At 47.2% G+C, this 26,082-nt stretch overlaps 1 protein-coding gene across 1 annotated transcript; it reads left to right on the top strand.

Annotated features, from left to right (window-relative positions):
* Positions 1 to 24,158: 24,158 nt before the first annotated feature.
* Positions 24,159 to 25,524, top strand: LOC100279844 (polygalacturonase inhibitor 1). Its single transcript, NM_001152797.1, has one exon. The coding sequence runs from the start codon at positions 24,198 to 24,200 to the stop codon at positions 25,194 to 25,196; it is 999 nt and encodes a 332-aa protein (NP_001146269.1). The 5' UTR covers positions 24,159 to 24,197; the 3' UTR covers positions 25,197 to 25,524.
* The last annotated feature ends 558 nt before the right edge of the window (positions 25,525 to 26,082 follow it).

Below are 26,082 nucleotides of genomic sequence, written 5' to 3'. Positions count from 1 at the left end.
GAACACTACCCCACTTAAAATGAATGAGGGTAGATCTCTTGAATCTTGGGGATTTGAACTCCTTGAAGTACCACATAACAAGGGTGTTACAGGTCCTTCTTGCTGCTGTTGCTGCTTGAGCAGGCTGCAGAGAAATGACTGACACAGGGTTGATTTTGGGAGAACCTTCTTCTCATCTTCTCTTCGCTATCTTCTTTTCACTGACCCTTTCTTTCTCTTTGCTCTTCCCACTGGAGGATTCTATCAAAGAGTATTACCATCATACAGAGGAGGAAACCAAAGACTATGAACCATGTACAACAGTCTTCAACCCAAGAATCACCAAGCATTGTGATCTTAGGGGCGAGGGAGTGGAAAAATGGAGTTGCTTGCGATTTGGCAGAGGGGATTTTTATCGGGAGTGTGCTTTGATTTGGATGGGAACTGAGGGAGCTGGTGGGGGGATTTATAGGCGAGCGGGGGTGTCCGGTTGCAGAGTAGTGGTGATGGAGTAGGTGCTACGCGGCAGCGGGTGCGACAAGGGGAAAGGGGGGCCTGGTGCCGGCGACGATGGCGATGGGTGCGCTGCAAAAGGGGGCGTGGATGGCGGTAGTGCGCTGCAAAGGGGGCGTGGGCGGCGGTGCTAGTGCGCATGGAGGCGGGCACGCGTGCGGGGGCATGGGTGAGTGGTGGAGTCGATGACCCTGATGTTTGTGGTCTCTGGTTCCAAGAATCTTTGCCTCTCTGTATGGTAATAACTCCTTCTGTCCTCTTTTCCTGTTTACTTTGACTCAGGGGCAGTGCTTTGATTCTCACGGTCGGTCCTTTTCACTGAGCGGTTGGACTGGTTTCTTCTGTAGCTTATTCCATGCTTCAAGGGTAAGCTTCCCGATATCTTCTTGGGTAAGGTGCTTTTCTCTTGAGATGGGTTAAGATGAGAATGGAAGCATAAGGTAAGGATTAGATCTAATTTGTGATCTATGTTTTTAGAGAAAACCTTTCTTAAAAAGAAAGAAAACACATAAGTTCAGCAATGATAAGCACAAACAAATCAAATATTTTGAATAGGGGAAGAATAGAGTTTTTCCAAAGCACGAACTACTCAGATTCGTAGGGCTAAGCATAACTACTATTGCTTGGCTCCTGAATTGAGAACTATGCTAATTGCAACTTATGAGCACTAACGTTAAAGCATCACATATGCACTCAAAAGAGGAGAAAACATCAAGCGAAATTCATTTTGAAATGCCCTAGGGGGGCACACAAATAGAGTTTTTCAAAACACGACGCTACACGGTTACCTCTCATACATGCAGGGCTCTAGCCAAAGTGAAGAAAAACTTCACTACCCAATGCATGCAGAGGACTGGGCATAACTAACTCAGATCTGGCAGCTTCTCTTCTGGCAAGGCTGGCGCACAACTTCAATCTGAGACATCTCCTGGATGGGTCAAGAGGGAGCTGATGTTGATGACTTCTTCTGGCGGCGACTGAGATGGCAAGACGTGGTCGAACTCTTCTTCAAGCTGGACTGGCTCTTGTAGCTCCTCAGAGGGCGGCGGTGCTGGCGGGGTGCTTGCAGCTTCTTCCTTGACTTCAAGCGATGGTGCTGGAATCTTCTTCATGGTGAGGAGCTCAAACAACTCTGGCGGGGGATCTTGGGAGGACTTAGGGTGCTCTTGCTTATCCATAGCCTGAGGGAAGATTGGAATTCCTTCCAAGACTATGGCTCCTTTCGGGAGTTCCCATGCCTTCTTCTCTCCTCTGATAGAGACCGGGTGACCTTCAAGAATCTGGGGATCTTCAGCTCTCATGGGTTGAACTGGGTTGGATGGAGCGGGCTCTTGGATCCACACGGCTCTACGTTGGTTATGGGTTACCAAGTAGGCCTCCATCAACTTCTGGACGTGCTCATCCTTGGCTTGCTTCAGGGCTTCAACAACAATGACTTCACGACTCTCCAAGGCAGTTACACGGGCTTGAGCTGTGGTGAGATCCACATGGAGCTTACGGTTGAGCTTCTCTGCATCTTCTGCTCGGGCAATCATCTGACGGTGGTGCCGAGCCAAGAAATCATACTGCGCATCCAGGGTGAGCAGGTATGCAGTGAGGTACACGACTGTGGGGTCGTCCTCAAGCAGCTCTTGACCTTCCAATGCACGCATCCTGGCCATCCAAACAGGACGGTCTCTCTGAAAAGGCGGAAAGAATCTGAGCGGTGTGTCGGCCACTTCTTCTTCATAGATCTGACACAGGGCCCTCAATGCCTTGCGAGCGACGACTTGGTAGGTGTCTTTGAATCTGTGCCCAGCAGCAGTGACACTCCATTCCACATGGTGCGGACTAGATCCAATGTGTACAGTCACGACACACTTCTCTGTGCCATGCTCGACGAATTCACGACCATCATACTCTGGCTGGCACCTAATTCCGAGGCGAACTGTGCATGCTCTCAGTAACTTGGGGAAACCATCTTCATTCTGGCACAAGCTGGTTTGGCAGCGGACCTCCATCTGACTTCTGAGAGAAGGAAAGGGGGAAGCATTTTTGAAATGAAGGGATGAGAGCAAGAATCTTTTTAAGAAAATAGTTTGGACTCAAAAACTTTTGATCAGGCTAAGGGTTACGTCCTGCGGCCAACCTAACAGCTCCGATACCACCTGAAGCGTCCCCAATCCTCTGGGACTCAAATGTGATACAATTACTAGTCCCAGGAGACTAGTAAACACATTTATACATCAGATGATTCCAGATCTGCTTAAACGAGACAAACCTATAAAGGTGGCGATCAACTTTAAGAGTTGGTCCACAACTCGGGACATATCATCAGAGTGGGGCCGAAGCAGCCCGATATACGCAGTGAAGCAATTCAGCGGTCCAATAGCCACAGGCAAGGTTGGGAACAGTCGTAACTCTTACCCGATCTCCTTTTTCTGAAAAACAACAAATAAGCAAGGGTGAGTACAAACGTACTCAGCAGCCCACCTTCACCCGCGGAATGGGGAAATCAGATATAATGCATGGAATATGTGGAGCTCAGGATATTTGCAGAAACAGCAATATTTTATGCAGGGTTGTTTTTGAAAAAAACATTTTGTATTTTGCAAAGCGCGTCCTCTCCAAAAGGTGCAGGAAGTTTTTCAGTATTATAACAAAATCCCCTGGACTAAACCATCCAGGTATCTCAGCAGTTCCCACTGGTTTTCATTTTCAAAAACAGCTACTGGACTTCCCGTCCACCATAGCTCACGGCTCAACCGCCGAACCTTTTTAAAAACCACTTTTCAAAAGCATCTCTTTTTTGGAAAACAAAACATTAATTGTCATACCATACCAGACTCGTCCATTCCTATGGACAGATACTATTCGAATATGTTTTCAAACTCTGCGCAGAGGTGTACACTTTACCCACTAGTTCGGCTCTGCGATCCCATGGCCAATGAGACCCGAATCCGACTCTCTTTCTTTCCCCGCACGTCCTAACCTTAATGGTTATCCGGAAGGAGTCAGGCCACCACCATGTCCAAACCGGACAAAACTTTTCCCCTCCTTATCCTCCCGGTGCTCCCCAGCCTTCATAACCCTGGGGTTGGACCGTACGAGTTCAGATTGAGTGACTGCCCACACAGTCTCGAGTGGTTGTACTATTAAAGAGTACAGGTAGTGAAGATGACAAACCGGTCCTTATATGAGGGGACAATCCTTCTGCTCACGCCTAAACCAGCTGAGCCAACACCTTAGGCCCTCCCCTAAACCAGGGAGTCCCTGATTATCCCACTCACAAGGTGATAAGGGTGAAAACCCTTCATCACACACATTTTGGAAAGCATTTTCTTTTGAAAACTCACACCTGTTCTCAAATCATTTGGAACATATATATCAGGGATTGATTGCGGCAAGCGGTTGGGTGGCCAAAATAACTTGTCTCAAAATCATATCATGCATAAAATAACAGGCTGAGGGTTGTGGTTGAAAAATCATAGGTAATTTATGCATCAAAGGTATCTAGTGAGCTTGCCGTGCTTATCCGGCGAAGGGGGAAGGAGAGCTCGCGGAACTGGCTTCTGACTCCACCGCCTAGCGTAGACTTGCAGATCTGGCCTCCACGAGATGGCACGAACGCTCCGATAACTATGCAACATGAACAAGCAAACATACAAACCAGCAAGTATACCAACAAATATTTAGTATATTGGTCATAAAAGCGATATATGGATGGGTAGTCTTGAGTAGAATCTGTGTCATGTGGTGTTGTGATATTACTGGTGGTGGAGCGGAGGTGCTTACCAGGAGGGTGGACTGGAGGCGAAGCGACACTATGCGTGTAGCCGGCAGAGCAGAGTAACTGAGTGGGTGGGGTGTTTGCCTTGGCTGAGGGTGTTGAGTGTGTGTGGAGAGGGAGAGGGTAGTTGGGTGTATTTATAGCTGGGTGTATGTGGTGTAGCATAGTGAAGTTCACTGTTGGTGAGAATAGTGACGAATGAATCGTCTGACTTAGTATGAACAGGAGAGTTATAGGCAGAATATGGGACAAGAGTATTTTGGGAGTTTTCTGGAATATGGACCATGCTTAAGAGATGACATGGTTGGATAGGGAATAGTTTGATAAGAATTTAGAAACAAGAATTATTGGAATCTGAGTTTGGGAGCCTGGTTCGAAGGAATCTTAAAGTTAAGCGTGCTCAACTTGGAGAAACCTGGGATGGGTGACCAGATGGGAAGTTCCCTACTGGAAGGAAAATCACAGTCACCGGAGTTTGTATGACTGGAATATGGGTCTGGCTGGTCTTAGGTGGACTGGACATCATGATGTATGAGTAGTTGAAATTTGGGGTGATCGGCTAATCGATGAATAGTAACGATGAATAGTGACGACGAAAAAGTTACTAGATATCATCGATGAGTAGTGACGGTGATGAATAGTAACAATGATGAATAGTAATACTGAATAGTAACGATGGTGAATAGTGTCAGTAAATACTAATGATGAATAGTAATGGTGAATAGTCGTATGAACGAACGATGAACGATGAATAGGAACTATGAACGAACGATGAACGATCGAATGATCGAACGAACGAACGATCGGAATTTCGGTAGCATAACGGCAGGACAAAGATTATTTGGATGAATGAACGGACGAACAATCGAGTGATCGGACGAACGAACGATCGGAATTTCGGCAACATAACGGCAGGACAAAGATTATCTGGAAGAACGATGAATAGGGACTATGAACGAACGATGAACGATGAATAGGAACTATGAACGAACGATGAACGATCGAATGATCGAACGAACGACCGATCGGAATTTCGGCAGCATAACGGTAGGAAAAAGATTATTTGGACGAACGAACGGACGAACGATCGAACGATCGGACGAACGGACGAACGAACCATGAACGATCGGACGAACGATCGAACGATCGGACGAACGAACGAACAAACTAAGAACAGGGGACGAACGATCGAAGAACGATCGAACGATCCTTGTGCTAGTGTGTGCTTGTGTGGAACATGGAGTGGGTGTGGGGGGGGGGGAAGAGAGTTGCCATGAAATGGCTTGGGGTGGGATGAGAGGAGGCCCTTGCCCCTCTATTTATAGCCATTGTGGGGGGGATTAGGGGGAGGGATGAGAGGATTAGTGGGAGGATGAGAGGATTAGTGGGAGATTAGCATGTATTTGTCTTGTATAAGTGAGATTAGCTTGTAGAGCTCACCGTATGACACTGGAGGCATACGTATACGTATGGGCATGAGGAAAGTTATGAAGAAAATATTTATAGGGACTTGAAAAATGATTCTGAAGGTATTTCTCAAGAGGAAAATACTTGGAGATATATCGGTGGAATATTTGGACAGTATTTCTGGAAAGAACTTGAAGGGGATCACTAGGGAAATATCTGGGCAGTATTTCTGGAAAGAATTTGAAGGGGATTACTGGGAAAATATTTGTAGGATATTTTGAGGAGGATTTTAGAGAGAATATAGACCACTATATTTTATTTGCTGATGTCAACTCACAAACAAACATTTTGAAATGAAATTTGAGATTCATTTTGAATTTAGAGCGAGTTTGAGAAAATTTCAGGATTTGAATTTTTGGGATGCTACACACTCCTTAGGATCGGATTGAAATCTAGCACACATGCATACGCTAAGCATAATATCCAGTCTACTAGCACATAAGTAAAGTAATGACCCTATCATTGACCGGTATGCCTTTTGATCAACGGACTTACCTCCTTTGTTGAGGTTGGTGTGTCCGTCGGTTCCCATCGGAGTCTTTGCGGGCTTGGCGTCCTTCATCCCAAACCGCTTTAGCAAGTCTTGCGTGTACTTCGTTTGAGAGATGAAGGTGCCATCCTTGAGTTGCTTCACTTGGAACCCAAGGAAGTAGTTCAACTCGCCCATCATCGACATCTCGAATTTCTGCGTCATCACCCTGCTAAACTCTTCACAAGACTTTTTATTAGTAGAACCAAATATTATGTCATCGACATAAATTTGGCACACAAAAAGATCACCGTCACAAGTCTTAGTGAAAAGAGTTGGATCGGCTTTCCCAACCTTGAAAGCATTAGCAATTAGAAAGTCTCTAAGGCATTCATACCATGCTCTTAGGGCTTGCTTAAGTCCATAGAGCGCCTTAGAGAGCTTACACACGTGGTCGGGGTACCGTTCATCCTCGAAGCCAGGGGGTTGCTCTACGTACACCTCCTCCTTGATTGGCCCGTTGAGGAAAGCGCTCTTCACATCCATTTGGAACAACCTGAAAGAATGGTGAGCGGCATATGCTAGCAAAATACGAATGGACTCTAGCCTAGCCACAGGAGCAAAAGTCTCCTCAAAGTCCAAACCTGCGACTTGGGCATAACCTTTTGCCACAAGTCGAGCCTTGTTCCTTGTCACCACTCCGTGCTCGTCTTGTTTGTTGCGGAACACCCACTTGGTTCCCACAACATTTTGCTTAGGACGAGGCACCAGCGTCCAAACTTCATTCATCTTGAAGTTGTTGAGCTCCTCTTGCATGGCCAACACCCAGTCCGGATCGAGCAAGGCCTCCTCTACCCTGAAAGGCTCAATAGAAGAGACAAAGGAGTAATGCTCACAAAAATTAACTAATCGAGATCGAGTAGTTACTCCCTTGCTTATGTCACCCAAGATCTGGTCGACGGGATGATCCCTTTGAATCATCGCTCGGACTTGAGTTGGAGGTGTCGGTTGTGCTTCTTCCTCCATTACATGATCATCTTGTGCTCCCCCTTGATCACACGCCTCCTGTTGATGAACCTGTCCATCGTCTTGAGTTGGGGGATGCACCATAGTTGAGGAAGAAGGTTGATCTTGCTCCTTTTGTTCCTGTGGTCGTACATCACCAATCACCATGGTTCGTATAGCGGTCGTCGGAACATCTTCTTCATCTATATCATCAAGATCAACAACTTGCTCTCTTGGAGAGCCATTAGTCTCATCAAATACAACGTCGCTAGAGACTTCAACCAAACCCGATGATTTGTTGAAGACTCTATACGCCTTTGTATTTGAGTCATAACCTAACAAAAACCCTTCTACAGCTTTGGGAGCAAACTTAGAATTTCTACCCTTCTTCACTAGAATGTAGCATTTGCTCCCAAATACACGAAAGTAAGATACATTGGGTTTGTTACCGGTTAGAAGCTCATACGACGTCTTCTTGAGGAGGCGGTGAAGGTAGACCCTGTTGATGGTGTGGCAAGCCGTGTTCACGGCTTCCGACCAGAAACACTCAGGGGTCTTGAATTCTCCAAGCATCGTCCTCGCCATATCGATTAGCGTCCTGTTCTTCCTCTCTACCACACCATTTTGCTGTGGTGTGTAGGGAGCGGAGAACTCGTGCTTGATCCCTTCCTCCTCAAGGTACTCCTCCACTTGAAGGTTCTTGAACTCGGACCCGTTGTCGCTCCTTATCTTCTTCACCTTGAGCTCAAACTCGTTTTGAGCTCTCCTTAGGAAGCGCTTGAGGGTTCCTTGGGTCTCAGACTTATCCTGCAAAAAGAATACCCAAGTGAAGCGGGAAAAGTCATCCACAATAACTAAACCATACTTACTTCCCCCTATGCTTAGATAGGCGACGGGTCCGAAGAGGTCCATATGTAGCAGCTCCAGGGGCCTTGATGTGGTCATCACATTCTTGCTGTGATGTGCTCCTCCCACCTGTTAACCTGCTTGACATGCTGCACAAGGTCTATCTTTTTCGAATTGCACGTTAGTTAAACCAATCACATGATCTCCCTTTAAAAGCTTGTGAAGGTTCTTCATCCCCACATGTGCTAAGCGGCGATGCCACAGCCAGCCCATGCTAGTCTTAGCTATTAAGCATGCATCTAGACCAGCCTCCTCTTTTGCAAAATTAACTAAATAAAGTTTGTCGTCTAATACACCCTTAAAAGCTAGTGAACCATCACTTCTTCTAAAGACAGACACATCTACATTAGTGAATAGACAATTATATCCCATATTGCATAATTGACTAACAGATAATAAATTATATCCCAGAGACTCAACTAAGAACACATTAGAAATAGAGTGTTCATTTGAGATTGCAATTTTACCTAACCCTTTTACCTTGCCTTGGTTCCCATCACCGAATATTATTGAATCTTGGGAATCCTTGTTCTTGACGTAGGAGGTGAACATCTTCTTCTCCCCTGTCATATGGTTTGTGCATCCGCTGTCGATAATCCAGCTTGAACCCCCGGATGCATAAACCTGCAAGGCAAATTTAGGCTTGGGACTTAGGTACCCAACTCTTGTTGGGTCCTACAAGATTAGTCACAATTGTCTTAGGGACCCAAATGCAAGTTTTATCTCCCTTGCATTTTGCCCCTAATTTCCTAGCAATCACCTTTCTATCCTTTCTACAAATTGCAAATGAAGCATCACAAGCATGATAAATTGTGGAAGGTTCATTAACTTTCCTAGGAATATTGACAACATTTCTCCTAGGCTTATGATGAACAACATTTCTTCTAAACACATTTCTACCATGCATATAGGAAGAACTAGAGGCAAACATGGCATGAGAGTCAAAAGCAATATAAGCATTACAACTCCTATCATCATGAACATTTCTAGAAAATTTTCTATCATGGTATATGAAGGCATGGTTCTTTTTAGCATTACTCGCCATAGGGGCCTTCCCTTTCTCCTTTGTGGAGATGGAAGCCTTATGGCTTGTTAAGTTCTTGACTTCCCTCTTGAAGCCAAGACCATCCTTAATTGAGGGGTGTCTACCAATTGTGTAGGCATCCCTTGCAAATTTTAATTTGTCAAATTCACGTTTGCTAGTCTTAAGTTGGGCATTAAGACTAGCAACTTCATCATTTAATTTTGCAATAGAGGCTATGTATTCACTACAAGCATCAATATCAACATCTTTACACCTATTGCAAATAACATCATTTTCTACACAAGATGTTGATTTACTAGCTATTTCTAACTTAGCATTCAAATCATCATTAATGCTCCTTAAGTTAGAAATTGTCTCATGGCAAGAAGATAATTCACACGAAAGCATTTCATTTCTTTTAACTTCTAGAGCATGAGATTTTTGTGCTTCTACAAATTTGTCATGTTCTTCATACAACAAATCCTCTTGCTTTTCTAAAAGCCTATTCTTATCATTCAAGGCATCAATCAATTCATTAATTTTATATACCTTGGTTCTATCTAGGCCCTTAAATAAACATGAATAATCTATTTCATCCTCATCACTAGATTCGTCCTCACTTGAAGAAGCATAAGTAGTGTTTCGAGTACATACCTTCTTCTCCCTTGCCATAAGGCATGTGTGACGCTCGTTGGGGAAGAGGGATGACTTGTTGAAGGCGGTGGCGGCAAGTCCTTCATTGTCGGAGTCGGAAGAGGAGCAATCCGAATCCCACTCCTTGCCTAGATGCGCCTCGCCCTTTGCCTTCTTATAGTTCTTCTTCTTCTCCCTCTTGTTCCCTTGATCCTGATCACTATCATTGTCGGGACAGTTAGCAATAAAATGACCAAGCTTACCACATTTGAAGCATGAGCGCTTCCCCTTTGTCTTGGTCTTGCTTGGCTGCCCCTTGCGACCTTTTAGCGCCGTCTTGAATCTCTTGATGATGAGAGCCATCTCTTCATCATTAAGTCCGGCCGCCTCAATTTGTGCCACCTTGCTAGGTAGCGTCTCCTTGCTTCTTGTTGCCTTGAGAGCAAGAGGTTGAGGCTCATTGATTGGACCATTCAATGCGTCGTCCACGTATCTTGCTTCCTTGATCATCATTCGCCTGCTCACGAACTTTCCAAGTATCTCCTCGGGCGTCATCTTGGTGTACCTAGGATTCTCACGAATATTGTTCACAAGATGAGGATCAAGGACAGTAAAAGACCTTAACATTAGGCGGACGATGTCGTGGTCCGTCCATCGCGTGCTTCCATAGCTTCTTATCTTGTTGACAAGGGTCTTGAGCCGGTTGTACGTTTGGGTTGGCTCTTCTCCCCTTATCATCGCGAATCTCCCGAGTTCGCCCTCCACCAACTCCATTTTGGTGAGCATTGTGACGTCATTCCCCTCATGAGAGATCTTGAGGGTGTCCCAAATTTGCTTGGCGTTATCCAAGCCGCTCACTTTGTGGTATTCATCCCTGCACAAGGAAGCTAGAAGAACAGTAGTAGCTTGTGCATTTTTATGAATTTGCTCATTAATGAACATGGGACTATCCGTACTATCAAAGTGCATTCCACTCTCTACAATCTCCCATATACTAGGATAGAGAGAGAACAAGTGACTACGCATTTTGTGACTCCAAAATTCGTAGTCCTCTCCATCAAAAAATGAGGAGGTTTACCAAGTAGAATAGATAATAGATGAGCATTTGTACTTTGAGGAATACGAGAGTAATCAAAAGAAAAGTTTGAATTGACCGTTTTCTTTTTCTCGTAGTCGTCGTCATCCTTTTGGGAAGCGAAAGATTCGTCGCTGTCGTAGTAGACGATCTCCTTGATGCGCCTTGTCTTCTTCTTCTTCCCGTCTTTGCGCTTGTGGCCTGAGCCCGAGTCGGTAGGCTTGTCATCCTTCGGCTAGTTGAAGATAGACTCCTTCTCGTTGTTGTTGACCACCATCCCCTTTCCCTTAGGATCCATCTCTTCGGGCGATTAGTCCCTTCTTGAAGAGAACGACTCTGATACCAATTGAGAGCACCTAGAGGGGGGGTGAATAGGTGATCCTGTAAAACTTTAAGCCACAAAACTTGGTTAAGTGTTAGTACAATAATCACCAAATGGCTAGAGAGAAGTCTTAGCAAAACACAATAACCACAAGAGAACAATCACAGAGATGACACAGTGGTTTATCCCGTGGTTCGGCCAAGACCAACGCTTGCCTACTCCACGTTGTGGTGTCCCAATGGACGAGGGTTGCAATCAACCCCTCTCAAGCGGTCCAAAGACCCATTTGAATACCACGGTGTTTTGCTTGCTTTACTATATCTCGTTTGCGAGGAATCTCCACACTTTGGAGTCTCTCACCCTTACACTTAGATGATCACAAAGAAACACGGAGTAAGGGAGGGATGAGCAACGCACACAAGACTCAAAAATCAGAGCAACAACACGCACACAAGTCGCAACAAGAGCTCGCAACACAACCCAATGAGTTTACAACTCAACTAGAGCTCTAGATGCTATCACAAAGAAACAAATGCGTGGAATCGAAGTCTCGGTGCTTAGGATTGCTTTGAGTATGCTTGATGTGCTCCTCCATGCGCCTAGGGGTCCCTTTTATAGCCCCAAGGCAGCTAGGAGCCGTTGAGAGCAATCTGGGAAGGCAATTCTTGCCTTCTGTCGCGTGGCGCACCGGACAGTCTGGTGCACACCGGACACTGTCCGGAGCCCGATTTCTTTCCTTAAATGGCGCAGCCGACCGTTGGCAGCCAGAGAGCCGTTGGCGCACCGGACATGTCCGGTGCACACCGGACAGTCCGGTGCCCCCTTCTAGCCGTTGGCTCGGCCACATGTCCCGCGCAGATCGCGCGGCCGACCGTTGGCCCGGCCGACCGTTGGCTCACCGGACAATCCGGTGCACACCGGACAGTCCGGTGAATTATAGCCGTACGCGCCGGTGAATTCCCGAGAGCGGCCAGTTCGCTCGAGCCAGCCTGGCGCACCGGACATTGTCCGGTGCACCACCAGATAGTCTGGTGCTCCCAGACTGAGCAGACTTGGCTGAACAAAGCCATCTCATTTCCAATTCGATTTTTCCTGTTTCCAGCACTTAGACACAACACATTAGTCCATAAAATAATGTACTAAGTCTAGAAACATACCTTTTGACATGATTTGCACTTTGTCCACCACATTGCATAGATCAACACAAGAGCACTTGTGTTGGCACTCAATCACCAAATTACTTAGAAATGGCCCAAAGGCACATTTCCCTTTCACCTTCAAACAAGCGTATTCATTTCACCTTTCACACCCGCAATCACATCTCCTTCAATCATTTGAAGGACCCTTGGTGTGAGGTGAACTCGATCGAACACACTGTCAATTTCATCTCGATTCTCCCATTCTCTTTGTTCTTGAGCTCGTTGCAAACTTAACCTTGTGCGGATTTGTTACTCTTGGAACCTCGTGTTCCTTGACGGTTAGAGGTTGCTTGGGAGTCTCCAAATTTGTGGACGACCCCAAGAAGTTTGTATCACCCGCTCTTTGAGCTGATTTGAGAAGAGATTGCCTTGACCTTTGTGGTCGGCTTGTGGAGGATTAGGGTTGGAAAAGACCCGGACCTTTGTGGGTTCCTCAATGAGGAGTAGGACACCTTTGTGGTGGTTGCCGAACCTCGGGTTATATTGTGTGTTCTTGTCAAGCGCTTTAAATTCATTGGTTGGTTCATATTATTCACTCGAGTAGATTTTGTGTAGGGCAAGTCTTTAGCTATATTCTTCATTACTTCGTATTTGTTTAACAGATTATCTAATTTAAGTTGAGCAGGTTCAAACTTGTTCAGTTGTAATTAAAATCGACTGAACCGGTTTGCACCAGTGCAACTTTAATTTAACCTATCTCGAAGTTTTTAGTGAAAATTTTCAGGTGTAGCCTATTCACCCCCCCCCCTCTAGGCTACTTTCATGCATCCCCATAAGCTTTGCCATGGCTTTACGTTGCAACTCCGAATGCAGCTCCTAACTGCCCAAGAAACTGAGAGCCTTGTGATCCGTCCGGATTTCAAACTCGCTCCGTTGGAGATAATGACGCCAACGATCCACAACCATAATCAGGGCGATGAACTCCTTCTCATAGATTGAAAGCTTCTGATTGGAAACTCCCAACGCCTTGCTCAAGAAAGCGATAGGTCTGCCCTGCTGCATCAACACCGCTCCTACCCCATCATCACAAGCGTCAGTTTCAACAGCAAAAGGTATGTTAAAATCAGGTAATGCCAATATCGGCGTGGAAACCATGGCCTGCTTCAGACGCTGAAAAGCAACCTCAGCTTCTGGTGTCCACTTGTAGGCCCCTTTCTGCAGCAACTTCGTTAGTGGTCGAGCAATTATCCCATACGCTTGCACAAATCGCCTGTAATACCCGGTCAACCCAAGAAAACATCGCAAATCAGTGACAGACATTGGTGTCGGCCACTTGAGCATAGCTTCGGTTTTCTGAGGATCAGTAGCCACACCCTCACCAGATATAACATGGCCCAAATAAATCAGCTCCTTTTTACCAAAGACACATTTCCTCTCTTTGAGATAGAACTTGTGGTCCCTTAAAGCAGCAAAGACCAACCGCAGGTGCTCCAAATGAGAGTGCCAAGTGGGACTATAAATCAATATATCATCAATAAAGACCATAACAAATTTTCGGAGAAAAGGAGCTCGCACCAAGTTCATCGCACACTGGAATGTAGCTGGAGCGTTAGTAAGTCCGAAGGGCATGACTCGAAACTGGTAGTGGCCCTGGTGAGTTTTAAATGCAGTCTTAAACTCCTCGGAGGCGCCCATACGCACCTGATGATACCCCGAAGTCATGTCCAGACTGGAAAAGAATTTAGTGCCGGCAAGCTCATCCAAAATCTCCTCGACCACCGGCATTGGAAACCGATTCTTGATGGTCATATCATTGAGCTTACGGTAATCCACACAGAACCGCCACGTACCATCCTTCTTTTGCACTAAAAGGACCGGAGAAGCAAATGGACTCACACTGGGGGTGATCAAACCAGATTTCAACAACGCAACCACTTGCTTCTCAATCTCCGTCTTATGATGAGGAGAATATTTGTAGGGTCGAGCATTGACCGGGATGGACCCAGGGAGCAAAGGAATATGATCGTCAAACGGTCGAGATGGCGGCAGTTCAGTTGGTGTAACAAAAATGTCACTGAATTCCCCCAACAACACCTGCAATTCTGGATGGACCTCATTGTTGTTCTCCTCAATCACCTCCTCCAACAATGCAAACACCCAGATATCATTCCCTCACAGCCATTTCGCCACCTGTATAGTAGAAACTTCATTCACAACCTGCTGTTGAGCAGTATTGCCCACCAACTGAACTTCCACTCCATTGTCCACAAAGCTAATAACCTTATCATCCCAATCACAATGCATAGGACTATGGCGACACAACCAATCATAGCCCAAAATATATAGCATCATATGCTCCCAGCCCCAACACCCTCATATCACATTGATATGTATGCCCATTGGCCCACCATTCCAATGATCGCACCATCGTGTCACTATGCAAAATTTCCCCATTTGCCACTCTCACTTTAGCTGAAGCACACGGATGCACTTGCAGCCCCATTCGATCGACCAACTGCTTGTTAATGAAACTAGTGGAGCTTCCCGAATCAACCAGCACCAACATCACTTGATTTTGCAATAAGGCTCTCACAGCCATACATTCATCATTTGTAGTACCACTAAGAGCATTAAGGGACAACATAAAATTCTCCTCTTCCCCTTTTTCCTCCTGCTCAATTTGTGTCAACGAGTGTCATCCCCAAATCCTCGGCAGTGAGGGCATGTAACTGCATCTGGATTTTTTTGGGACAGCGAGCTTGATGGCCAGGTTCAAACTTGTCGCCACAAGTATAGCACAGACCATTCTGCCTCCTATACTCCTTCACCAATCTCTCTTTAGACAACTCGGGTAAGGAAGCAGTCGCTCTAGTGTCGGACCTGGACACAGCACCCCCAATCGACCCGGATTGACCATCTTGAATGGTTTCTGTTGCTGTTTGTCCAAAATACCTTGTTGGATCCTGGCTAACAATGCTGCTCGTTCCACTGACGCTGGCAAATGAGACTTAACCGGTCCTTGTAGCTCTTGCTTCAACCCCTTAATGAAATGGGCCACATACAAAGTCTCATCTAAATCATGATTATGGACAGAAGTTGCATATCGCGCCTCATCAAACACCTTTTTGTACTCCTCCACAGATCCAATCTGCCTAATCTCCGGTAAGGACTGCATAGCCTGTGAATACTCCTCTGACCCAAACTTCAGCATCACAGCTTCACAAAATTCCTCCCATGAACATGGACCATACTGAATTTTAAAAATCTGAAACCACCTCTTAGCATCCCCCTCCATGTTCAACGATGCTGACATCACCCAAACTGACTCAGGCACTCGATACAAAGTGAAATAATTCACACACTGATCAATCCAGATACGAGGTTCTGCCCCTTCAAATTTAGGAAATGGCATACGTGGTATTGGAAGATGCCCTCCTTCAAAATCCTCAACCCGCCGTCCTCCAGTCTCTCTCGGACGACCCAAAGACAGCCCACAATGGCGCACATCCCTGTTCACCCTTCGACACCTTCGCTTCAAACTTCAGCTTCTGGCTCCACTCCCGCGTCCTCTGTATTCTGCGTTATGACACCCGCTGGCGTGACAAGGACGTGTCGGAAGGTAATCAGCTTCTCATCGGCGGGAAGGGGGGCGAGGAGGCCGCGAGGCGAGAGACGCCGGAGGAGAAGCGGAAGCGGCTGGAGGAGCTGGATGCGCTGCTGGAGGGGGCTGGTCGAGCCCATGATGCGGCCTCCAACGCCACCTCCTCCTCCGGGTAATTCCTAATTCCACCCACCACCCTCTGCCTGCCTATCTCAGCTTATGTCCAGTGCTAGTGGCCTCTGTCCGTGTCCGTTCTCCTGAATCCTGATGCTTCAGTTCTAGTTGAAATTGAAAAAACTTCCTGACACATCTTCCTCAATGCCAACAATTGATGCTAAAGTACACAGTACAAGCCTGTCGCCTGAACTAGCGGTTGTTTGCATGAATCTGGTGTTTTCTGAAACGGCCACGGCATTAAACTGTGTAGTTTTGTAACGTGCAATGCAAGGTTGTCCCTTTTATACTGGGCCTGTTTGGATCAAAGGATTATTCAAAGGAACTTTGGAGGAATGAATTCCAAAGGAAATGAATGCCGTCAGTGTTAGGAATGAAGGAATGTTGAGTTCCTTTCCAAAGGAAATAAATCCATAGCAGTGCAAAACATAGGAAATAAAACATCCACTCTAGTCCAAGGGAAAGAATCTTTGCTCGCCCTCTCCTGCTATGCTTGCTAATGTCCTATAATTTTTCCATCCATTCCAAACAACTAAGGCCATGTTTGGTTTCAATTAGTCTTAGGACTAAACTTTAGTTCTAGGACTAAACTTTAGTCCCTACTTGTTTGGTTATAGGGACTAAATAGATTCTAAAGTCATTAAATACATTGTCCAAAGACTTAAATGCCCTTGGAATACACTCATGTGAGCTTTTAGTCTCTTTTAGCACCTATGTAAAGGACTAAAGACTAAATCATTTTAGTTCATATTTTAGTCCTAGTGTTTGGCAAAAAAGGGACTAAATGGACTAAAAACTAGAGACTAATCTTTAGTCCCTCTAACCAAACACCCTCTAAGGCTCCTTTGAAATACAGGAACTAGTTCATTTTCACAGGAAAAACACAGCAAACAGAAAAATTTCCCGTGTTCCAAACAGGAAAGTATCCATTCATGTGTTTTGAAACATATATAGTTTTTCACTACTGCGTTTTTTTCCATTCGTCTGTTTCATGTGCTTTTGTTTCATTGGCCAGCCTACGGGGCTACGGGCTATGGCATTCAGAAGAGAATGAGCGTGTTCGGCTGGCTGCAAGCCGACACTGTTGCAGCTGTTTGGATTGCTGCAGCTGCAATCCATAGAGAGAAAAATACTGTAGAAGCCGCAGCCGCAGCCGGATTGCAGCCGCAGCAAGCCGCAGCGAACAAGGCGAATGCTTCAGTATGCAGTGCCCTGAACAAGTGTACAACTCCTATGACTTTATAGTACTAGCTAAGATAAAATAGTAGTAGAACAGTGCCCTTCACAAATCACAAGTAATGTAAGGCCATGTTTGGTTTCAATTAGTCCTAGGACTAAACTTTAGTCCTAGGACTAAACTTTAGTCCCTACATGTTTAGTTCTAGGGACTAAACATATTCTAAAGTTATTAAATACAATGTCCAAAGACTTAAATGCCCTTAGAATATACTCATAATATTAGTTATCCATACAAAAAAGTAAGGGCAATATGATAATTATGGGCTTTTAGTCTCTTTTAGCACTTATGTGAAAGACTAAAGACTAAATTATTTTAGTCTATATTTTAGTCCTAGTGTTTGGCAAAAAAAGACTAAATAGGACTAAAAACTAGAGACTAATGTTTAGTCCCTCTAACCAAACACCCCCTAAAACTTGTTATAATTTGAAACGAAGGCAGTACTAGTTAGTACTGTGTGCGCACAGGCTCTCAATTGCTCTGTAATCCAACTCGATTTTCTTTGAGGCAGCACACTGCACACCTGCAGTAAAAAAACTCAAATTATATGTTTAATGTATGCTGCTCGATTACAGCCTTTTGTATGCGCTGTATATTTACCGTCGTTTGCTTGAAACAGATCCGTACTTGGACCGAGCCATGATAACGGGACGGACGGACGGGGATGATCAGCCGATGAGCTGCCAGAGTTTTCTCCAGCCTACGTGGCGTCCTCGACTCTTGGACTCGTCATCCTCACCATCTTCACCAACGTCATGTTCAACCTCTACGTAAAACCTTCCGTCGACGGCGTCGATCCGCCTGAGGACTTGTTTGGTTCTACCCAATCCATATGGATTGAGGAAGATTGAGGGGGTTTCAATCCCTAGTAAGTCAAAATCCTCTTCAATCCATATCAATCCTCTTTAATTCATATGGATTGAAAATAAAAAGAACAAGCCCCGAAAGAATCGAGAGAGAGAGCGTCTCTCGTCAATCCAGCGGACAGGCCACCCGAATAGTCTCTGCACAGTGCACAGCATACAGTTTTGTTAAAAGATACGTGGCCCAAGTGAAACGGGATATTTTATTGTGTGGATGTGGACAGTGGGAGTTCGCTTCGTCTAGTTTTTCTTAAGTGAGCCATTATTACTGTGAGATTTGGTGTGTTTTTTGCATGATCCTGCATGTCTGCTTTAAATTACACAGGATGGCACACATATGTGCGCGACCGAGAACAAAGGTCAAGTGAGAGAGAAATGGTGCTCTGATCCCTATATCTAAACATGTCCTGACTGTATTTTCCTTTTATTTTAGGACCGGGTTTTCATTTCCGTTTCTTTTGATCGTCCCCCTCCTATTTTCTTTTCTTTGTATTCTTTTTTGTCTCGTTATCCTCAGATATCGCAGCGCTGAGTGGCGCTTGTCGGCGTTCTTTTCTGCTCCAGTAGAGATGATTAATCGAGCTTTCTCGATCACTCAATTTCCATTAAACAAGACCACGAATTGCTTCGCTGTATATCTTAGTAGAGACATAGACATAGATACAGCATCTACCGTTTTGTCACGTATTCGAAAAAAACGGCGCGCTTTGGCCGGTGTCGAAACGCCACGCGCATGCACGCCTAATCTTCGATTTGTTGCTGCCGAGAAAAAAAAAATTTTTAAAAAAACGGAGCCTGGTAAGCATGTTTCATCGCCCATTCGCCCTCGCTCGAGCACCGCGCGCCGTGTAGTCCAACTACCAGCATCGCATGTGCGATGTGCAGCGCTCTCGGGTTTTATTTATTTTTTGCCGAATCTAATAGCTCCCCGGAAGGCGGAAGCTACCGCTGCTAGCTGCACGAGCAAACAGCGAAACGAAACCCATCGACTGCCGAACACGAAACGTGACTTCACCTCGATCGAGGCAGGCCTGCTCGCACTGGCAGATCTGGTGCCGAACCGACGTCCACATCGCCATCAAACTCGACGACGCTCCAGAGAAAAGAAGGCAAGCGATGCGCGCCACCGCCGGCCGCGCGCCGCGCCCCTACACCTAGTCACCTAGAGCGTCCCCGTCATGCGCATGTGCGAGCGTCTTCCCCAGATCCATGCACCTTATCGGGCGAGGCCGCCGCGGGCCGGGGACGGGACAATCGTCCGGCTCTCGTTCCGACACCGTCCCCGCTCGTCGGCAGTCGGCGGCACATGTGCCCGCGTCATGGGCTCCGTGGGTGGCAGCTCGCCAGGATCAGATCATCAGATCCATGCGGGTTTCGTTTCGTACTAGCTCGCTCTCGGCCTCTTCCTTGATCGAATCACCGGTCGCGGTCGCGAAGCCCATGACGGGTGCGGGTGCGGGGCCGGGGCCTGTCGCGCGCTGGCGCAGTAAAGTAAGAGTAGCGAGGAAGCATGTGTGCGCTTGCGGGGCATGCAGCCCTTCAGATCTTGCCACCGGCCGGACTGCGTTACGGCACTGTTCAGCACTTCAGCTGTGTGTTGGCCAGTATGCTTTTGAGCTTGTGCGGAGGTTGATGAGGCCGGTCCAGTCACTGGCCATTCACCCACCAAGATGCTGCTGCTGCTGCACCACTAACTACGCGAGGAATTAGTAGGCCCGCCTGTGCACATGCTTTCAAGAGACTGTGAGCTGAAGCAGCGGAGTGAGGAGTGATTGCGAGCTTATCCATCGTAGGATATCGGAGGAGTTCGATGCCCCTTTCGCACTTGGACCGCTCATAATTTCTTAATGCCAGATCTGGTCCTCCGAACATTTCTAGCCATCGTGGCGTTGGCCACTCGCTGGCTGCTCGGTAGCTAGTACACGAATCTAACCAACCCGATCTCCTTCGTGTCTAAATAAAATCGCGGCATTCATCCGCCGCCACGTGCACGCTTGCCGAACTGGTGATGAGTGCACAGAGCACAAGCAGGGCCAGCCAGCCAAGCCAACCAACCCGGCAACCCCAGTCTCCACCAGGCCATGTGGTGCACAGATGGAGCGAGGATGCGAGCGCAGGGCACCATGCAAAGTACTCCCTCCGTCCCATTTTATTGATCATTTTAGCTCTAAATTTATGTATCCATATTCAAATGAATCTAGACACATATACAAAACACTTACATCAAATATTATATGAATCCATTAACACTATAAAACAAATACTATTTTGGAACATATGGAATATGTTAGCCTTTACATGGTCCTACATATAGTCAGCAGTAAAAAATAATAGTGAGATATTTAAAACAGTGCACTAAGATTGGATGAAAGATTGCTAAAACTAAACCTCCTCTTGTTAGTGCTTTTTCTGATGAGGCTTGGGTAGGAAGTAGGATGCCTTGATGACATAAGATCTACATGTGGTTTGGATATATTTTTAGGTTGTCTTTGGTGGATCGTGTAAAATATGGAACACAACACTATAGATGATATTGTTTGATACTGTTTGCAGAGTGAAGTTTGGAATAGAGTTTGAAATAGGAGAGCTGTTGGAGACAGGCTTACGGTCCAATCTAATCTCTTGGAATGCACATAAACAACCTATTGTGTCAGCATCTAGTACAAAGGTGAAACATAAAGCAGTTGCCAATGCAGCAGGACAAATCGTATGGATACAAACTCTTTTGTGCGAGATGGGTATTCAAAGACCACAACAGGCGCGACTATGGTGTGACAATATAGGAGCTAAGTAATAAGCATCAAATCAGGTTTTGCATGGGAGAACCAAGAACATGAAAGTGGGTTGTCACTTTGTTCGAGGAATAGTATCAAGGAAACCAATTCATATCCATTCTGTACCTTCTGCGATCAAGTCGCACATGGGTTCACAAAACCACTAGCATTACGACATATGGAAAATTTCAAGTACAATATCAACATGGTCAAGTACAATCTAATATAAGTATCCTCCGTATAGAGGATAAAATATAGAAAACATTAAAAAATAAGATATAGATTATAGACTCTTTTAGGCTATGTGCAGCGCATGCCGCCAAGCGCCCCCTCCTCTTGGTTTAGCGTGTGTAGAGAAACGCTACATGCTGCAGCGCTCACTACTATAACTGCTACAGTACAAACGTGATGCACAGTGACCCGCCAGATGCAGAGTAACGCCAGCCGCTCCTCTTGCACGGTTTTGTATACACGTGGGTATTTATTAGATAGAGAAAAATCGATAGTAGATGAAAAGTAGGTATAGGAAATAATTTTTTATGGTTGTAGTGGGGTATAGGGAGAGAATATAGGGGGAACCGCTGCGGGTGATAAAAAAAAGTAGGAGATAAAATGTTGATGATGTGACGCGAAAAGTGATATAGGGAGAAAAATTTAGAGGGAATCGTTGCGGGTAGCCTTAGAGGGGTACAAAAAAGAGAGATATGTGATATAGATACGGTTAGAGATAGTCTGAATCCAAATATGTCAAGTAGGGGGATGCTTGGGAACAAAGTTTTTTCTGCAATATTGAAGCAACACTGTATTATTGAGCAATAATGTGGTATTGTATACTTTGAGGTGTTTGAAAACTCATCTAAAATCTATGTGTACTAAACTGTAGTATTGTTAATGTCGGAGAGGAAATTCTCCGGCCGGGTGGCAGAATGCACTCGCCCTAAATCCTAAAATGAGGAGGGGCCTAAGCGTTTTGCCTGTTTGTTAAGCGATGAATGAACACAAGAACACAAAAGGATTTAGAGTGGTTCGGGCCGCCGGAGCGTAACACCCTACTCCACTGTGTGATGTATAGAACTTGTATGAACTTGTGAGCCTGAGCTGGGTCTAAATGTGTCTGTGTGAGCTTCGTTGCGTGCCTCCCCTTTTATAGCTAAAGGGGGGCACGTACAAGGGTGCTGAGCCCCGACATGCGGGCCCAGGGACATAACGGATGTAATACTTGGAGCAGCTAGTGCTGGTCGCCGGTGCAATCTCCTTGCGCACTGATATCCGCAGTCTGCGTAGTATCAGCATGCTGCGGAAGCTTCACTGGCAACGTACGAGTGATGATGAGTACAGTATATGCCGCAGTATGGGTGTACTGCCTGCCTCCGGAGCGGACGGGCACGCCGCCTGCAAGGATGGCATGTCCACCGTCCGTCAGCAGAGTAGACATGGCGCATTAAATACTGAGGCGGCACATCGCCTGCTAGGCGGAGTAGACAGGGCGCATTAAATGCCGATGCGGCACATCGCCTACCAGGCGGCGCGTCTTATCTGTGATAAATGTGGCGCTGCGCGGCCCAGAGGCCTTACATCAGGCTCCGCCCGTGAGCTCACGTCACGGGCAGAAGGCCACGTGGCAGCATCGGGCCTCCGCCTGAGCGGGGAGTGGGAGTGCTCATGGTATGGGCCGGACACGTGTCAGCGCCGGACCCCTGTCTGGCCTTGATTGGGTATTCTTTGCCTTGGAATCCCGGGACCCTACTGTGAGTAGCCCGGACCCCTACCGAGGGGTCCAGGACCCGTCCCAGGGATCTGGTTTGTACCTGTGGAGGTCTTGAACCTCGCCCGGATGTCTGGACTGTGCATCCGGGGCTCCGACATTTTTTCGTGGGGTCCGGACCCACTGTCGCCACCTTGGAGTATATTGTCCTTCCTGGCCACGTGGCGGCTCTGGAGTCGTCCACGTGGTGGGGTCATGTGTTGTTCGCCACGCGATAACGATAGCCGCATGGATACAACACCTTCCTACTGTAGTAACGGGTATCCCATTTTCAGGGTACTGACAGTTAATACTGCAGTTGTTTTGCGGTTTTGGAAACTTTGGTCTCAACCAAAGTTTTTCTCTATAGAGAGTTGACGCTCGGTCCTGCTCTGGCCGGTTGGTCTCAACCAATTTTTCTCCAAACACCTTGATGTATTGGATAATGTAGTATTAAAAAACTAAAGTACTGTAAACTATAGTAATATCATGACTAAAGCATACCACAATATTTGAAAAATTACAGTTTTGAAAAATTATGTTCCCAAATAGGGCCTAGACCTTTGCCAACCCCGAAAAATTAGTCTCAATGTCCCGGGGGAACATAACCAAGTAACCAACCTTTGCACCGAAGATCTGTTTGAAGCTTGAGAGTGGGCAAGTACATACTGTTTTTGAACAGTACTTCATAACTGTACAAAGCTCCATAACTGTTTCTGGGATCTGGATTAAACAATCTCCAGATCAGATGCTCTCAGTCCGTCCAATAACCAAACAAGCAATGACAATAAAACAGTGGCACACCTAATAGCGTGTTCTTTAATGCAAATAAGTTTTATACGAGTTTTATTTGTATTTTAGTACTATAACACGTCAATAAATCTAATAACTTGCTAAGTTAATTACCAGCATGGAATCTAATGTTACGTTTTTTATAACTGTGCTATAAAACTCAGAACTGACTTAGGCATAACCAGAACAAGCGAATCTAGGGCAGGTGCTAGCTAGGCGATGCATGCACATCTCGGTTCTTGGAAATCAGCACAGGCACATGTACGCGAGACTCTACGTGTAGGGGACAGGGGCGCGCCACAGTCCACACGGCCGTCCAATAATGTGCACGCCGGCGAACGGAGCGGACGAAAGCCTCAGCGCCACATGCTAATCAAGTAATCATGCGAATCGCGCGCGGCCCCGAGGCCGCGACGCCGGCGAACCCGCTCGGATCCTTCCTTGCCGTCCCGGCCAGTTCGTTCGACACCGGGGAGGCTTTGTCCGCTTGCACTCAGTGTTTCAGGCCTCAGGACCGATCTCGGTGCCAGCGCACGCGCCCCGGTCCGGTGGTGGGTAGCCAAAAAAAAAAAAAAAAAACTGAGACGCGGAGGAAAAGAAAGCGGGTTATCCTGTCACGCGCGCCCTTTTTATAGCAGCCTCCATGCGCCTCACTCCCGCACTCCCACACCACGCTCGAGACGAGAGCCAGCTCTCCCAGCACACGAGCACATGGCGTCCACCACCCTCCTCGCTGTCTTGCTGCTCGTGGCTGCGTCCGCAGCGCCGGCGCGGTCTTGCTCACCTCGCGACCTGCAGGCGCTGTTGAGCGTGAAGCAGGCGCTAGGGAACCCGTCAACGCTGTCGACGTGGACCCCAGCGTCGCCCGACTGCTGCTCGTGGGACCACCTCCGGTGTAACGACGCCGGACGCGTGAACAACGTGTTCATCGACGGCGCGGACGACGTGCGCGGGCAAATCCCGTCGGCGGTGGGCGGGCTGACGGAGCTCATGTCGCTGACCCTGTTCCGGCTGGCGGGGCTGACGGGCCCCATCCCGGCCTGCCTGGCCGCGCTGTCCAACCTGCAGTTCCTGACCGTCTCCCACACCAACGTGTCCGGCGCCATCCCGGAGTCCCTGGCGCGGCTGCGCGGCCTCGACTCGGTGGACCTCTCCAGCAACCAGCTGACGGGCGGCATCCCGGCGTCGTTCGCCGACCTGCCCAGCCTCCGGTCGCTGGACCTCGGGCACAACCAGCTGACGGGCAGCATCCCGGCGGGGCTGGTGCAGGGGCAGTTCCGGTCGCTGGTCCTGTCGTACAACCAGCTGACGGGCCCGATCCCGCGCGACGACGCGCGCGACGAGATCAACACCGTGGACCTCTCCCACAACAAGCTGACGGGCGACCCCTCCCACCTGTTCGCCGCCGGCCGGCCCATCGGCAAGGTGGACCTGTCGTGGAACTACCTCGACTTCGACCTGAGCCAGCTGGTGTTCCCGCCGGAGATGACGTACCTGGACCTGTCCCACAACCTCATCCGGGGCACCGTGCCGCTGTCGCTGGAGCGGCTGTCCACGCTGCAGAAGCTGGACCTGAGCTACAACCGCCTGTGCGGCCCGCTCCCCAAGGGACACGGCGTCATCAAGCACGGGTGCAAGCCGTACGCGCACAACCAGTGCCGCAAAGGGACCCCGCTCGCGGGCTGCCAGGACCTGGAGTGGAGTGAGTGAGCCGGCCGGTATGGTTTTCTATACTCTGCTCTGCTCTCCCTCGCCGGCGTGCTTCCCGATCGTGGTGTGTGTAAGGAACTAAGGACGACGGTGCCTGGTTTAGGCGTTTAGCTATAGACGAAAGCACGTACGGCCGCGTGCCTGGTCTAGCTACGCGGCCGGTTGATCTTGAGCAGTTAAGCGTGTACGAAACGACAGCGCTGTGTACGTGTACTGTCTGCTGAAGTGTGAGATGTACTGTCTGTGTGTATTTGGTATGGATCCGATCGGCCTGATGTATGAAAAGGATGTTTACGTACTATATAAAGATGGAAAATCGTATTTGCCTCCTCTTCTTTTTATTATTTAATAAGTTGCTTTTGACTGACAAGCTGTGCGTGGTGGCCGGTGATATGAATAGGCAAGCAGTAATCAGCACTGCCCCACGGTCGTCCAACCAAACTGTGTTCAGGCTTCAGGACACGAGAAGAGATTTTTTACCAATGTGAATGAATACCACGGTCCTCCACCCTAGCACCCTGGACTCTACGCCGGACCGTACAACGATAAAATGCTACCGACCTTTGATCGGTGACATCGTCCTATCAGGATCCTTAATGTATCTTTGGTGGCGCTCCTAAAGTTTGGGAGTGGGGACTGAGTAGGAATATTTGGAAACGGTTGGACCATATTTTTTTTTGTTAATAACATCCTAAACTGATTCTGGGACTAGTGGAGATGCTGTTAGTATCCTTTAGTAATTAGTAGTTTCAGCATAGCATGGAAAGTAGACCCAAGGCAAGACGCAGACGCATAAAAGTAGGTTATCACACACGTTTGCAATTTGTGCATCCTCTCCATTGTGGATTCGTTCACATCATGGCCATAATATCATGTAAAATATTTG

Source organism: Zea mays, chromosome 7 (assembly GCF_902167145.1).
Source record: "Zea mays cultivar B73 chromosome 7, Zm-B73-REFERENCE-NAM-5.0, whole genome shotgun sequence".
Lineage (NCBI taxonomy): Eukaryota > Viridiplantae > Streptophyta > Magnoliopsida > Poales > Poaceae > Zea > Zea mays.
This window is presented reverse-complemented; position numbering and strand designations above follow the sequence as displayed.

Bases quoted from the DNA above. Each gene is read 5' to 3' on its own strand.
- LOC100279844 (NM_001152797.1), top strand. From the start codon at position 24,198: ATGGCGTCCACCACCCTCCTCGCTGTCTTGCTGCTCGTGGCTGCGTCC.